Raw genomic sequence first — 15,125 nt, 5'->3', positions numbered from 1 at the left:
CTCCATTGGGGGACACAGACCATGGGTATGTATGCTGCTGTCACTAGGAAGCTTGACACTATGGCAACAAGAATAGTCGGCCCCTCCCAGCAGGATATACCCGCCCACAGGCACCTCAGCTAATCAGTTTTAGCTTACTGTCAGTAGGAGGCAGACACAGGTCTGGAGCTCTCCAAACCTGGTCACTTATTTTTGAGATTAGGATGTATAGTTAGGATTTTATCTCCCTTTTCTTTCTCTCTTTCAGGTGGGGTCTCAGGAAAATAGTGTTTACTGTTTCCCCATTTGCGAAGAAGGGGCACAGACATTGAGTCATGTACTGTCAACCCCTTCTCGCCAGCGTTCCACGCCTGGGGTTGTACCTCTGTGTCCGGGTCCCCCTACTTTCCCTGCTCATCTTGCTGTTTCAGCCCGGCATGATGCAGGTGTTTACTAGCTGACTGAAGACTTCCTTAGGTAAGTTTTCTGAGGACAAGGTGAGTATTCTTTTCCTTTTCTCGGTCGCTTCTTTATTGGGGGACACCTATACTGATGGGTATATGCTCTTGCCACTAGGAGAAAAAGGCGGCTCCTCCCTGGCAGGATATACCCGCCCACTGGAAGTGAGGTATTCAGTTTTAGCTAGTGTCAGCAGGAGGCAAGACACAGATCTGGGAGCTCCCCAGACCTGGTCTTTTTATTTTCTAGTAAGGGCTGTTTAGTCAGGTTCTTTACTCCTTTTTTGTTTCCTTTTTTCAGGTGGGGGTTCAGGAGCATGGGACAGAGAAGTATGCACTGTTAACCCCTTCTCGCCAGCGCCTGGGGTTGCACCTTGGGTCCAGGTCCCCCTATTTTCCCTGCTCGTCCCGCTGTCGCAGCCTGATGTGATGCATGGGACTAAAAAGCTGGCTGAAGACCTCTCTAGGTGAGTATGTGAAGATAGGTGAGTATGTCCCATCCCCTACCCCCTCCCGGTGGCGGACTTAAGGAGTTAATATCTTTTGACTATGGGGCAATTTCAGGGGTAATTGGCCGATCTTTATTGGGTCTGGACTTCCACTGGTAGTCTCACCTGCCCATTTCTGCCTCAGGGCAGCCGCCGGCTTTTGCGGCAGATCCCTGGACTTATTTCTCTAGAGTCACTGCTCCCTGATGCTCCGGGGCTGTGCTGGCCGGCGGGAGCCGTAATGCTGGCAGGTAACTCCGCCCCTCTACTTCCCTTCAGAGCGGGATTCTGAGGGTCAGCTGTGGGCTAGCTCTCCCTGCTCTGGCGGCGCTGCCTTCAGAGCCCCCGACAGGGAGGGATCTGTGCCTCTACCACGGAGCTTAGCTTCACCCCTCCCTTCCCCGCAGCGAGCCCTCCGGTTCTGGCGTGCTGCAGGGTTCTTCAGTGCCACCAGGGATGTCAGGGGCTGTATCCGCGGGCCCCTTTCCAGCCGGGCACCGCTTTCACTCTACCGCCGCCGGAGAGACACGGACTCGGGGTGTAGCTCCGCCCCCGTCCTCTCTCCTTTTAGAGCGGGACCCAGCAGTTTCCCTCATCCAGCAGCCATTATAGCGGGGGAAACAGATAGCTCTGCCATCCTCCCCCGCACAGGTGCCGGCGGCCATGCTGGTGGACAGGGGCTCGGAGGATATGTCAGTTTGTGTGGGTGAACCTAAAAGTGCTGACAGTCAGACAGACATATCACTGCAGGATATGGGAGACCATCTGTGGGAATCTGGATTCGGTCCTAAGAAAATAATTTATATGGGATGATTTTCTAGCTTAATCTCTCCTCCACCCTGGAGGAGGAAAGATCTCTCTCAAACATAAAAAAAAAAAAAGATGCCCTTTTCTGGGCTTTCCACTACTTTTTTGTCCGTTCTTCCTTCTGTCCTCCTTTGGGGTCCATGTATTCCCGAGATGAAAGGCGTTCCAGTCATCCGGATTCTGCCAGTCAAGCTCATTTTGCCTCCCAGGAGCTCGCACGGGACCCCTGGGATAGGAATTTTTTGGTCTGCGGAAGTTCAGGTTATTGATCTTATCTACGAAGCCTCTCTAGAGCCAGTTTTCGTCTTTCCTTTTTTTCAATGGTTTTCTGGTCTCCACCTTCTGTGCTCTCCTTTTGTTCAGGCATCCGTTGCTCTCCCTGGCGTTTTTCCGCCATGTTCTTGTGTATCGGTTGACTCTGGATGGGGCTCTCTTGTTGTTCTGTTTTCCAGCTGGGCTAGCCCTCTGTCTGGTGCTGTGTTCCTTGGCGTTGTTTCCTACTTCCTTCAGGGTGGTTCCTGCCCATCTGGTTTCCTAGTAGACATTTTTCTTGTCTCTCCATATGGACATTGGTTTAGAGTCTCTGCTAAGGACGGTCCCTTCCTTTGGCATCCTAGTCCATATCCATGCATGGAGGATTTCCTGGAGCCCAGTTTCTGGGCCTCGGTTGTATCTGGCCTGGGATCTTGTCTGCAGGCCTTACGGACGTGTGAGTTCAGTCTCGGGTCTACTTCCCTTTCGCTAGTGGTTGTTTTTTCCCATCCTAGGGGACTGCTTTGGTACGTCCCATCAGTATAGGTGTCCCCCCAATGAAGAAGTGACCGAGAAAAGGAGATATTTTTTTGTATTAACCGTAAAATCTCTTTCTGGTAGCCTTCATTGGGGGACACCGCACCCACCCATTTTTTTCCATTTTTGTCCGTATAGTCTATTCCGGTTATTGGGCGTTTATCCGGGATTCTTTCTAGGGTCCTTCGGACATGTTCTTTGTTGGCTTCTCCTACTGCTTTGTGACAAAACTGATTACCTGGGAAGCTGACTGGCTATGGTCCGGCCCCCTTCTTTCCATTGGACTAGTCCTCCTTCCCCTCCTGTCTTCTCACAGCCTGCTTCTTCTCTGCCTGAGGGGCACAAACGCTGGGTGAGACTGCTTCATTTTATTTTTTGCTTGCACTCTGTCCGAACCCAGAACTGCCCCCCCCCCCCCCATCCAGACAGGTACCTGGGGCCCTGGTCACCTATTATGCCTGCATGGGCTGCAAGACTAAAATGCCTTGTGGGCCCTCCTGGTATATCTTCCCAGGATGTTCCTCCAGACCCTGTGGGCTCTGCTCTCCCTCCGGAGTGTTTTTTTTTTTTTTTTTTTCTCTCCCGGGCTAGTCAGTTCTCATGCTGAATTTGACACCTTACTAGAAACAGCTTGGAAGCATTCTGGAAAACGCTTTCAGGGGGCTAAGTAGGTTCAAGCACAATTTCCTTTTGCCCAGGTGGACATCTACACCAACCGTGGATCCTCCTGTTTCCCGCCTGTCAAAAGCAACTACTTTGCCATTGGCAGATGCAGCTTCCTTTTAAGTATTCGGCGGACAAGAGGATTGAAAACCTGGCAAAATTCGCCAGGGCATTCTATCCGGAGCCCCTGCGGAGGAATTGGCCGATCTGGCACTTCAACTCTCCAATGCCGAAGACTATTTGTGCTCTGCTTCTATGCAGTTGGCCCACTGTACGACTTTTGCCACAGGTAATCTGGTGACACTTCGTCGTTCCATGTGGCTCAAAGCCTGGGACGCTGATGCCGCTTCCAAGAAATCTCTCGCAGAGCTTCCTTTCACTGGGTCTTGACTGTTTGGAAAACGCCTGGATGAGATTATCTCAGAGGCGACTGGAGGTAAGAGTTCCTTATTACCACAGATTGTCTCGCAGTACCGACTCCCGTCGGAAGTTGACCCCCTTTTGATCCTATGGCTCCAGTAGGGCATCCAGACAGGGCCCCTCACAGGACAAGAAGGCTCCTTCTTTCAAGGCCCGTCCCTCCTGGAAATCAGATAACCATTCCAGCCAGTTCAGGCACCCATAAAGCTCCCTCTGCCTGAAGAGACGCCCCGACCCGTACATTTTTCTTGGGTGGGAGGGCGTTTGTCACTATTCCTGGATGTATGATCTGCCCACGTGCAGGACTCCTGGGTCCGAGATGTCGTTTCCAACGGCTATCAGATAGTTTGCTTCTTTTCCAAGGGTTCCCCTTCTTTAGCACGGGCCTTTCGGGACGTGCTTCGATCACTACTCTCTCAAGGAGCGTTTTTCAGGTTTCCCCCGATCTTGGATCTGAAACGCTTCTACCACCACCTGCTCCTCCGTCATTTCCATATGGAGTATCTCCGTTCGGTAGTGGCGTCCGTGGATCAAGGGGAGTTTCTTTCCTCGGTGGACATCCCGGATGCCTACCTCCACATCCCCATTTTTCCAGCGCAGCAGAATTATCTTCGCTTCGCAGTTCCAGAGGATCATTTTCAGCTTGTGGCCCTTCCTTTTGGACTGGCCACTGCTCCGAGGGTCTTCACCAAGGTCCTGGCAGCAGTGATTGCCCTCTTGCGAGCACGGGGTGTATCAGTGATCTCCCACCTGGACGACCTATTGGTCAAGGCACCAACTAGGGCCCAGAATCAGGAGAGTCTCCGTCTCACTTTTCAGACCTTGTCCCGTTTCGGCTGCATGGTCAATCAGGACAAGTCAAACCTGACTCCTACCCAGTCCCTGATCTTTCTGGCTTCCGCCGGTCAAACGTCTTACTCTATTATGAGGAGTTTGGTTGCTCCGGCGCCCTGTTCCAGTTTCCATTCGGTTCTGCGTGGAGGTCTCGCCGGTCCCTCCTGTGGTAGCTCAGGTCCCCTCTTCTTCATCAGGTACGATCCTTTCTGCCCCTCCACTGGCAGGTCATCATGACAGATGCCAGTCTCAGTGGCTGGGGAGGAGTCTTCAAGGACCGAGCGGTCCAGGGCCTTTGGACCTCTCGAGAAGCCCTTCTCCCCATCAACACCTTGGAATTCAGGGCAATCTATCTTTGTCTGCGCCATTGGGAGCGCCTTCTCCAGAACAGTCCTGTTCGTGTCTAGTCAGACAACTCCACAGCTGTGGCGTATATCAATCATCAGGGTGGCAACACGCAGCTCAGCAGAGATGGCCGAGTTCTCCAGTATTATTCTCTGGGCGGAGTTCAATCCATCTCGGCAATTCACATAACAGGACCGAAAAATTAGGAGGCGGACTTTCTCAGTCACTCCTCGGCAGAACCCAGCGAGTGGTCTCTTCATCCAGAGGCGTTTGTGACAATCTGCAACCTCTGGGGCACTCCGGACACGGACCTATTTGCATCCCCCCACAACTAGAAAGTTCCTCGCTTTGTGGCGAAGACCCGGGATCCCTTGGCCTTAGCCATGGACGCCTTGGTGATCCCCTGGTCACACTTTGCCCTCCCCTATCTCTTCCCTCCTCTCCTTCCCAGGGTCCTGAGGAAACTCAAAGCAGAGGGTGTCCTCGCCATTCTCGTTGCTCCGGATTGGCCAAGGCGGGCGTGGTACGCTGACGTGGTTCGTTTAGTGGACAATATGCTACTGCGCCTCCCTTCGTCCAGACTTTCTCTCTCCCAGGGTCCTCTTTGCCATCCCAATTTACAGTTGCTGCATTTGACAGCGTGGCGGTTGAGACCGCGGTTCTGAGAGCCAGGGGACTGATCAGGGCTTGTACGTCCTCTTCTGCGAAGTTTTGCCACTGTACTTGTCGGTCTTATTTTCGTTGGTGCGAATTTAACTCCTTTTCTCCAGTTACGTTTTCTCTTCCACGACTTCTTTCCTTTTTACAGTCGTGGCTGGAACAACGTTTGGCTCCCAGTTCCCTTAAGGGACAAATTTCGTCTCTTTCCATTCTCTTTTTCAATGTCCCCTGGTGTCCGATCCTCACATCCGAACTTTTCTACAAGGCGTGGCTCATGCGACTCCACCATACAGATCACCTACTCTCCCTTGGGATCTGAATCTGGTTCTCGGTGCCCTGCAGGGTACTCCCTTCGAACCTCTCAGGGATGTCCCTCTTTGTCTCCTTTCCTGGAAAGTGGCTTTCCTTATTGCGGTCACTTCTATTAGGAGGGTTTCGGAGCTGGCAGCCCTATCCTTCTGCTCTCCCTACCTGGTCATCCACCAGGACAAGGTTGTTTTTCGCCCGGTCCCGTCCTTTTTACCTAAGGTGGTTTCTGCCTTTCACCTGAATGAGGACATAGTCATTATTTTTGTCCTGCTCCTTCTCATCCCAAGGAATGTTTGCTCCATAGGCTTGATTTGGTGCGAGCTGTTCGGATTTACCTTTCAGTCAATTCTTCCTTTCGCCAGAGTGACTCCTTTTTTGTGCTTACGGAGGGTCGTCGTGAGGGTCTTCCTGCTTCAAAATACACCATTTCACGGTGTATACGTTCTGCCATTTCGGAAGCTTACCCCGCTGCAAGGGGAAGACTCCACCCTTTCAGGTCTTAGCTCATGCCACTCGTTCTGTCGGAGCCTCCTGGGCTCTCCGTAACCGGGCCTCAGCTTCTCAAATTTGTAAAGCAGCCACGTTGTCGTCTTTACACACTTTGACGAAATTCTACCAGGTACATACCTTTGCATCTGCTGATGCTAGTGTGGGTCGCAAGGTGTTGCAGGCAGCTGTGGTCCAGCCTTCTACCTAAGTTGGGAATCTCTTACCCACCCCAGGGACTACTTTGGTATGTCCCATAGTCTGTGGAGCCGATTGAGAAAAGTAGATTTTTATGCTTGCCATAAAATCTTTCTCGAAGGATCCATTGGTGTTCCTGTTTTGGTTATCTGTCCGATGGTGGTTTCAGTTAATTTTTTATTCTGTGGTTTTGTCGGACAGTTACTGTTTTTTTTTTTTTTTTTTTTTCCTTGCCTGTTGGTCCTCTCCTAATGCTCTAGGACTAAACTGATTAGTTCAGGTGCCTGTGAGCGGGTATATCCTGCTGGGAGGGGCCGACTTTTCTTGTTACCTAGTGTCAAGCCTCCTAGTGACAGCAGCATATATCCATGGTCTGTGTCCTCCAATGGATCCTTTGAGAAAGAGATTTTACGGTAAGCATAAAAATCTACTTTTTAGACAATTTACATGTAAAACTTGGATTTATGGACTGTGGATCCATACATAGACAACATCATTGTAATTCAGTTACCTAATCTGTAGCTTTTCAGTGTAAAGTCCTCTGCAATAGTAAAATATTAATTCAAAATGGATTTCCTGCAACTGCGCGGTCACAGTCCCTTCCATGTGTGGGTCACATTTCGACCCCATTCACTTGCATGAGATGACAGGTCTTGTGATCACAGCAGTGCAACACTGTGATTTTTGGTTGCACGCCCAGAAATTGATTTATAGCCCCAGCCTTAATAGCTGACGCTAATCTCTAATCCTGCTGCTACTTTGTTAATTGAAACAATGTGTGTGGCTTTATCTCATTGGTTTGGGGCCAGTTTTACTGACTACAGATATTGTACTGTTAATGAAAACCTTATCAGTATTATTAATTTTGCTTGTTTTACTAATTTTTCTTGATCTAAAAGCTTACAAAGGTGAATTTTAGATATATAGGATTTAGGTCAATAATTCAGCACCATATCATATATGTAGATGGCATCACAGGGTGATGTTGCATGTAAATCACATTACTTTTTTTTATTCAACTTTTATTCTAATTTTGTTTTGCGATTCTAGGGTCAGAAGGTGGCCTTCTACAAGCGTGCACAGATTCTTGTAGGAGACACCTGGGGAGTACTAGAAGGACAAAACGATGGCTGCTTCCATGACATCGATAAAATAACAATGTTTGCTGACTATAGGATTCCTCAGGCCCTTGTCCATTTTGGTGCTATGAGATATTCAGAAAGTCTATTGAAAAAGCTGAGAGAAGGTTTGTATGTCGTATCTACTGCTGTAAACTGAGTAAAAGCTTGCTTATTAAAGGAGAACTTAGAAATTTTGTGTCATCTGCAAATACTACCAAAAGACAGATAGTTAAAGAGTGAATACAGACCTTCCTAGTTACAGACTACAAATTAACCTTGTGTAGTCAGACCCTGAAGTCTGTGGTTAATGGCAACCTGGAACGTTTATTGGTAGTTAGATTTTGTTTGCGGGGCTTAAAGGGGTACTACAGCTACTCAGTTGTCCTCGGCACGTCCTGCCCCACCCTCTAATACAAGCTTCAGTAATGGCATGCTCAGCCAATCGGCTCGTCACTGAAGCTTATCTCAGATGGTGGGGGTGGGAGCACGCAAAGGACAGGTGAGAAGCCAGGCCCTGTTTAGGAGATCACAGGGGGCCTCAGCGGTCAGAGGACTTCCCCCTCCCCCTGCGTTATCAAACACTTGTGGATAGGGGATAAGTTTTATTTCCCTGGAGTACCCCTTTAAGAAAAACTAAGCTTAAGCAAGCTTATACTGCATTTTCGTGCAATAATAAATGTATTTGTTTAAAAGGTGAACAAAATGTATACCCTTCACTGACATTGAGTTTTTTTAACCCCTTACGGATGCAAGGCAAACGGGTACACCCTACTTAAAGTGTCGGTACGTACAGGTTCGTCCTGCGTCCTTAAGTGGCTTTGAAGCAACCGCAGGAGCTGCGCTCCTTTCAGAGCAGTGAGTTTGGGCTACCATCAGTAGCCAGACACTCACTCCTTATGATGGGCTTATGTGGTAGCTCTTAGGAGCTCACTGAACCCCATGACGTGATCGTGGGGTTTGTGAGCTAAAAATGGTGGAGGAGTGTCCCCTCACCTGCCTCTTATTGTTGATTGACTGATGACATGGCTTGGCCAGGCTATATCCGTGGATTGCTGTTCACACTGTGTAATGCTATGCCATTAGATTGCATATAAAAGTTCCCTCCCATAACAAAAAATTAAATTACCCTTATTTCCCCATTTTACAAAAAAATTTGTTTGGTATCACTGCGTGCGTAAACAGGGCTGTGGAGTCGGAGTCTGACTAAATTTTGGGTACATGGAGTCTGAGTCGGCAAACAATGCACCGACTCCGACTCCTACTAAATTTAGATTTGAAAAAAAAAAGCAAGCTTAAATGTCCCAATTCACAAAAAGTTATAATTAATTACTTCTCTACTGTAAGAATAAAGACCAATGCATGCAGTGCCTCATGTAACCGCAAAACGAACACGTTAAGTGACTGTGAAGAAGCATGATTTTCATGTGCTTTACTATTTGGCACACAACGCACAATTAGGGGCGGCAATACTTATACTTTCCATAGTGTTGTGTCCTGCTGTTGCAGGGAACCCATGGGTAACCTAGCCTCTCACTGATAAGGGATTAAGTAAATATGTTTCTTGCAGGACTAGAGACACTTGCATAAGAGAAGGGAATGGAGGGTCAATAGTTCAAGACTGAAGCTGTAAACCATTGGAAAAACTGCAGCCATTCAGCTAAGGCTATAAAAACTTGTAAACTCGATTGTTAGCTTAAAGGGGTACTCCGCTCCTAGACATCACGAGGGGCAGAGCCGTGATGTAGCAATGCTCCGGCCCCTGTATCGCCTGTCATTACGCACAGAGCGAAATCGCTCTGTGCAGTAATGATAGTGCGGTGCCGCATCGACGACCCCGGCGATCTGACATCTTATCCCCTATCCTTTGGAAAGGGGATAAGATGTCAGATCGCCGGGGTCCCGCTGCTGGGGACCCCCGGGATCGCCGCTGCGGCACTGCGCGCTCAATACTGCACAGAGCGAGTTCGCTCTGTGCGTAATGACGGGTGATACAGGGGCCGGAGCATTGTTACATCACGGCTCCGCCCCTCATGATGTCACGGCCCGCCCCCTCAATACAAGTCTATGAGAAGGAGCGTGCGGGTCGTTACGCCCCCTGTCAAAGACTTGCATTAATGGGGCGGGCTGTGATGTCACGAGGGGCGGAGCCATGACGTCACGCTGCTCCATCCCCTGTATCGCCCATCATTACGCACAGAGCGAACTCTCTCTGTGTTGTAATGAAAGCCCGGTGCCGCAGTGCCGATCCCGGGGGTCCCCAGCAGCAGGACCCCGGCGATCTGACATCTTATCCCCTATCCTTTGGATAGGGGATAAGATGTCTAGGGGCGGAGTACCCCTTTAAACTTGACTATGGGATTCTACCAGGGAAATCATGTTTTATAATAAATGCCCCTTCCTGGATCCTCCCACTGCCCTATCTTCAGCAGCAGATCAGCACACAAACTGTTCAATACAGTAGACTGTTGGCTTCCCAGCCAGTAGTCCTGTGGTAATGACATGTATGTTGCCTTTCTTTCCTTCAAGGAATGTATAAAATACATTCACATGTTAATACAGAGGAGTCGGAGTTGGAAGCACAGAAAACTTCGGAGTCGGAGTTGGAGTTGGAGTCTGAACATTTATCTACCGACTCCACAGCCCTGTGCGTAAATGTTCAAACTACTGAAATATAATGTTTATTATCCTGAACGGTAAACAGTGTAAACGCAAAACAAAACCAAACACCAAAAATACGGATACTGATTCACATCATATATCAGAAAAAAAATTATAAAAAGCAATCAAAGTCCCATTACAACAAATATGGTACTGATAAAAACTAGAGCTCACGGCACAAAAAATGAGCTCTCATACATCCCTGTATAGAGAAAAATAAAAAAGTTATAGCACTGCTGCGCTTAGACGTGAGGTCATGTCACCGTGGGGGTGACGTGACCTCACGTCTAAGCGCAGCAGCGCCACGTCGGAGTTCACTGTGCCACCGATCTCTCTCGTACAGGGCCCTGCTTGTCCTCGGTGTACAGGGCCCCGCTTGTCCTCGGTGTACAAGGCCCCGCTTGTCCTCGGTGTACAGGGCCCCGCTTTTCCTCGGTGTACAGGGCCCTGCTTTAAAATGCCCCAAAATTTAAATGCACAAAATATCGGTATAAGTTATCAGCTATCGGCCTGAAAGTTCACAGGTTATCGGTATCGGCTCTAAAAAAAATCTATATCGCTCGATCCCTACCAGAAAGTTAAACAGATTTGTAAATTATGTAGTGTATAGATGAGTAGTTCGGCACTGCTGGCTTCTGTACCTGAAGGTGGGTGGACACTAAGTCGCTGTAGCGGAGTGAGGATACGGTGGTGCTCGGACTCACGTAGAATATAACATCAGTGCATAAGAAAACAAAGAAAAGTCGGCACTCACCGGATTTCCAATTCAGCAGATTTTATTGCACATTTCTCACAGCCGTAGTACAAATCTCGGGGAGACGACCGATGGTACAAGGGGGGTACCACAGAGAGGCAGCCTCTCCCCTTTGGATAGGGGATAAGATGCCAGGGGCGGAGTACCCCTTTAAGTGATGAGAGCTTGGGGAATGACCTGTGAGCTCAGACAATCACTGGCCACAAAGGTGTCTTATCTCGGCCAGTGACTGACAGAGTGGGCAGGTCTTGCACCAAACTTTTGTCTCAGAAGCAGGAGAAAGGCGAGGCATCAGGACCAGAAGAAGAAGAACAAAAGCTGCAGAGGTTTGAGGGGTAGGTAAGTATAGCCGTTTCTTTTTTTCCTATTTTTCCTCAGCACTATAAGATATTTTTTCCAATGCTAGAATACCCCTTTTAGAACTAAACATCTAAATCTAAGAAATGACGTGGCAGATTCTGTCATGGGTTACCTATGTCCAATAGTGATATATAATCTAAGTCAACAAGAAATTTACTATTAAAAGGTTTATACAGCAATAGAAAAAAAAAAGGCAAATTTCTTCTAAAGAAAAAAAAACAACGCACCACACCCGTCCTTGTGTAAGAGGTATTACAACTTGTCTTCACTCATTTCAATGGAACTGAGCTGCAAAACCACACCCAATTGGCAGAGATGTGGTGCAGTTTTTAAAGAAATCAGCTCTGCTATTCTAATGCTATATAAAACCTTTAGGTATTTAACATGTACCTGGCAGGTGACTATGACTTGTGTACATGTAGTCATAATTAGTTTTACTGATGTTCTAATTTACTTGTAGGTTGGCTTTTCAAAAATGGCGATCGTGAAGAGATGGAGATCCGTGGTTGTTCAATTTGGGCGGTTGAACTGGTCTGTGACCACTTGCGAGAGTTATTTGAGAAGAAGGGAGAAAAAATGAGCAAAGAAATTAATCCTGTTCTGATTGATCACTTTCTCTGGGATTATGCTCGGGATTATCGGGAGGCAATAAAGGAAGTTCCTTTTCACAGGGTTAGGTGTATCTACTATTAGCTAGATACAGAAAGATGTAACTAATTTTAGCACTTCCTCAGCCTGTAGGAATGAAGTAGTTAATTGTTCTGATGCCTAATTGCACCTTAAAGAAAATTTTACAGCAGAAAAATGGTGTTGTGTAGTGGAAGATAAACTACAGTGCCTTATTACCAGTTTCCCCTTACCTGCTAAAAATATATGGATATTATCACTAGCTGTATATGTGGTCTTTGTTCCTTTTCTAGATGTCTTGATGGAGCAAAAGTGAGGCACGTTCTGCCAACCGCTTAAATTTTTTAACTGCAATTTTTATTGAAGTTTTTCACATAAGAACAAAACAAACAGAAATAATCCACAAATAGTAGCACATGGGGTCATTAGACCCAGAAACAGGCAGTAGGACACAGATAGTGGGCAAAAACAAAGCAACAACAACATATCAATATATGTAAGACTCAATCAGCCATAATGCTCCATTAATATGCGTGGAGCCCACCTCTTGGGTGGCACAAACTGGGAGAACCAATAATAAAATAAGACAAACATAGCAGCCTAGTAGGCCACAGACACAGGGAAAAGGAGGGGGGATGACCATATAGAACCACAAGACCGGCACAAAAGATAAAACGCAAAACCCAATAGGGGGGAGAAGAGGAGAGAAAAAGAAAAGAATAATGATGTCAGGCTCACGGGGTTGGTGATCAGAAAAGCGGTCCCAGGGTTCCCACACAGGGAGAAATTCAGGGGTAGAGTTGTTCAAAGAGCTCTTAAGAGATTCCAGAGAGCGGGTCTCACATATACGGGCCAGCAAGTCAAGTTCAGAAGGAGGTAAGGTCTGCTTCCAACATCTGGCTATGAGGGTCTTAGCAGCTAACACTATATGCATGAAGAGCTTGAACGAACGGTTTCTTGGACAAAGCCCTATAAGAGGTAGTGAAGGGGGTCTAAGGAAACTGAAACACCCAGGACATCAGTAAGCAAGCATTGCACCAAGCGCCAATATCACACTATAAGTGGGCAGAACCAAAAGACATGAAAAAACATCCCTGATCCCACACCACAGAGCCAGCACTGAGGGGAGATAGTGGGATTCAGTCTATTCAGGAGTTCCGGGGTGTGATACCACCCCAAAAAAATTTTTTATATTGAGTTTCCTTATAGGCCATTCATATAGAGGCCTTAGAACCCTGTTCCCAAATAGTTAGCCATTTCTGGATAGAGAAGGTAATGTTAAAGACTTCCTCCCACTGACTCATGTAGCGATGTGAGGGAGGGTCACCGTCTAAGGGATTAAGGAGGGAGTAAATATTGGAGAGAAGACCCCGTGCCTGAGGTCCATTACAGCATAACCGTACAAAGCCTGTGGGCTGGGACCCAACCACAGAGTTAACTGTAGAGGACATATAATGCCTTAGTTGCAAATAATGGAACTGTTCAGATAGGGGGAGCTCTCTGCAAGTGACAAGTAAATTAAAGGACAGAAGAGATTGAAAGAGGGGATCCACCTCTTCCGCCCAACAAAAAAGACCCCAGGAACCCCACTCCCTCACCATACCCGAGGACAGACCAGCGGGAAAGTCAATGTGGTATAGGAAAGACATTAACGTGGTCATAGCAGGAGACACTCAACCCCAAGTGCAGTTGTGCACCTATGCTGGGGTGAAGGTCCTGCACTTGTGGTCCGTTGCTATGGGTGATCCCCAGCATAATATGCAAACAATGGAGGATGCCTGCAGACGGTCACAAGTACCACAATGGCATCCTACACCAGATAAATGTGGATGCATATTACATAATTTAGACATTAAACAACTACATTAGCGTGGTCTAAAGTGATAGGAGGTGCTCAACCCCAAGTGCAGTTGTGCACCTACATTGGAGTGGAGGACCTGCATTGTAGACCACAATATGGGTTCACTCCTGTGGTAGATGTAAACAATGACATTAGCTAACCCTCAAAACTGATGTAAAATTGAGACATTAGCCAGTATATCCTTATATGAAGGACATATCTGAGCCTGCACACCACGCCAAGGTTTCTCAAGTGGTGCGGGACCTAACACTAGCCTACCTGTGCCAGATGAGCAAAGCCAGGAGCCAAATTACAGCAGCCTTAGGTCCGACTTGTAGACTGCTCCCGAGGTTACCTCCAGTGGGACTAGACACACATACAATGAGAGGGGGGAAGACAGGCTACAAGCCCCACCCTGGTTGGTTCATATATTGCCGGCCTCACAGGTGAAACATTATTGCTACCCAATATGATAAAAAGGGTGCATTAGTGTAAGCTTTAAGCATCATCTTTGATGGTTAAAGCTGATGCTTAAAGCTTATACTAATGCACCCTTTTATCATATTGGGTAGCATTAAGGTTTCACCTGTGAGGCCGGCAATATACGAACCAACCAGGGCGGGGCTTGTAGCCTTTCTTCCCCCCTCCCATTTTATGTGTGTCTAGTCACACTGGAGGTAACCACGGGAGCAGTCTACAAGTCGGACCTAAGGCTGCTGTAATTTGGCTCCTGGCTTTGCTCGTCTGGCACAGGTAGGCTAGTGTTAGGTCCCTCACCACTTGAGAAACCTTGGCGTGGTGTGCGGGCTCATGTATGTCCTTTATATAAGGACATACTAGCTAATGTCTCAATTTTACATCAGTTTTGAGGGTTAGCTAATGTCATTGTTTACATCTACCACAGGAGTGAATCCATATTGTGGTCCACAAGTGCAGGTCCTCCACTCCAACGTAGGTGCACAGCTGCACTTGGGGTTGAGCACCTCCTATCACTTTAGACCACGCTAATGTAGTGGTTTAATATCTGGTACAGGAAAGACTGCATAGGTGATAAAGGAGAGAACAGTCTAAATTTCCTGCAGCAATAACCCAACACACACCTAGAAAACCTAGCAGAGAAGGCAAGGGCCTTTCAGGAGGAGGGATACACCACAGAAGAGTATTTGGATAAATGGGGGCCAACCGTAACTTTCCTAATTCCATCCAGCGACTATAGGCATGGTAAGTGGACCATGCCACTAGGTGATGTAAATGGGCTGCCCAATAATATTTAGCAACATCAGGGACAGCCAGACCCCCCCCCCCCCATGGACTGGCTGGCCATTATGA

At 47.8% G+C, this 15,125-nt stretch overlaps 1 protein-coding gene across 5 annotated transcripts in view; it reads left to right on the top strand.

Annotated features, from left to right (window-relative positions):
• QNG1 (Q-nucleotide N-glycosylase 1) overlaps positions 1 to 13,846 on the top strand; it is a 55,454-nt gene extending 41,608 nt beyond the window's left edge. For all 5 annotated transcript variants that reach the window (XM_056537187.1, XM_056537190.1, XM_056537186.1 and 2 more), the window contains 2 exons: positions 7,487 to 7,682; positions 11,790 to 13,846. In XM_056537187.1, coding sequence (XP_056393162.1) covers positions 7,487 to 7,682; positions 11,790 to 12,022 — 429 coding nt within the window. In that variant the 3' untranslated portion in view covers positions 12,023 to 13,846. The remainder of the gene's footprint in view (positions 1 to 7,486; positions 7,683 to 11,789) is intronic.
• Positions 13,847 to 15,125: the final 1,279 nt, after the last annotated feature.

Source organism: Hyla sarda, chromosome 8 (genome assembly GCF_029499605.1).
Source record: "Hyla sarda isolate aHylSar1 chromosome 8, aHylSar1.hap1, whole genome shotgun sequence".
Classification (NCBI taxonomy): Eukaryota; Metazoa; Chordata; class Amphibia; order Anura; family Hylidae; genus Hyla; species Hyla sarda.
This window is presented reverse-complemented; position numbering and strand designations above follow the sequence as displayed.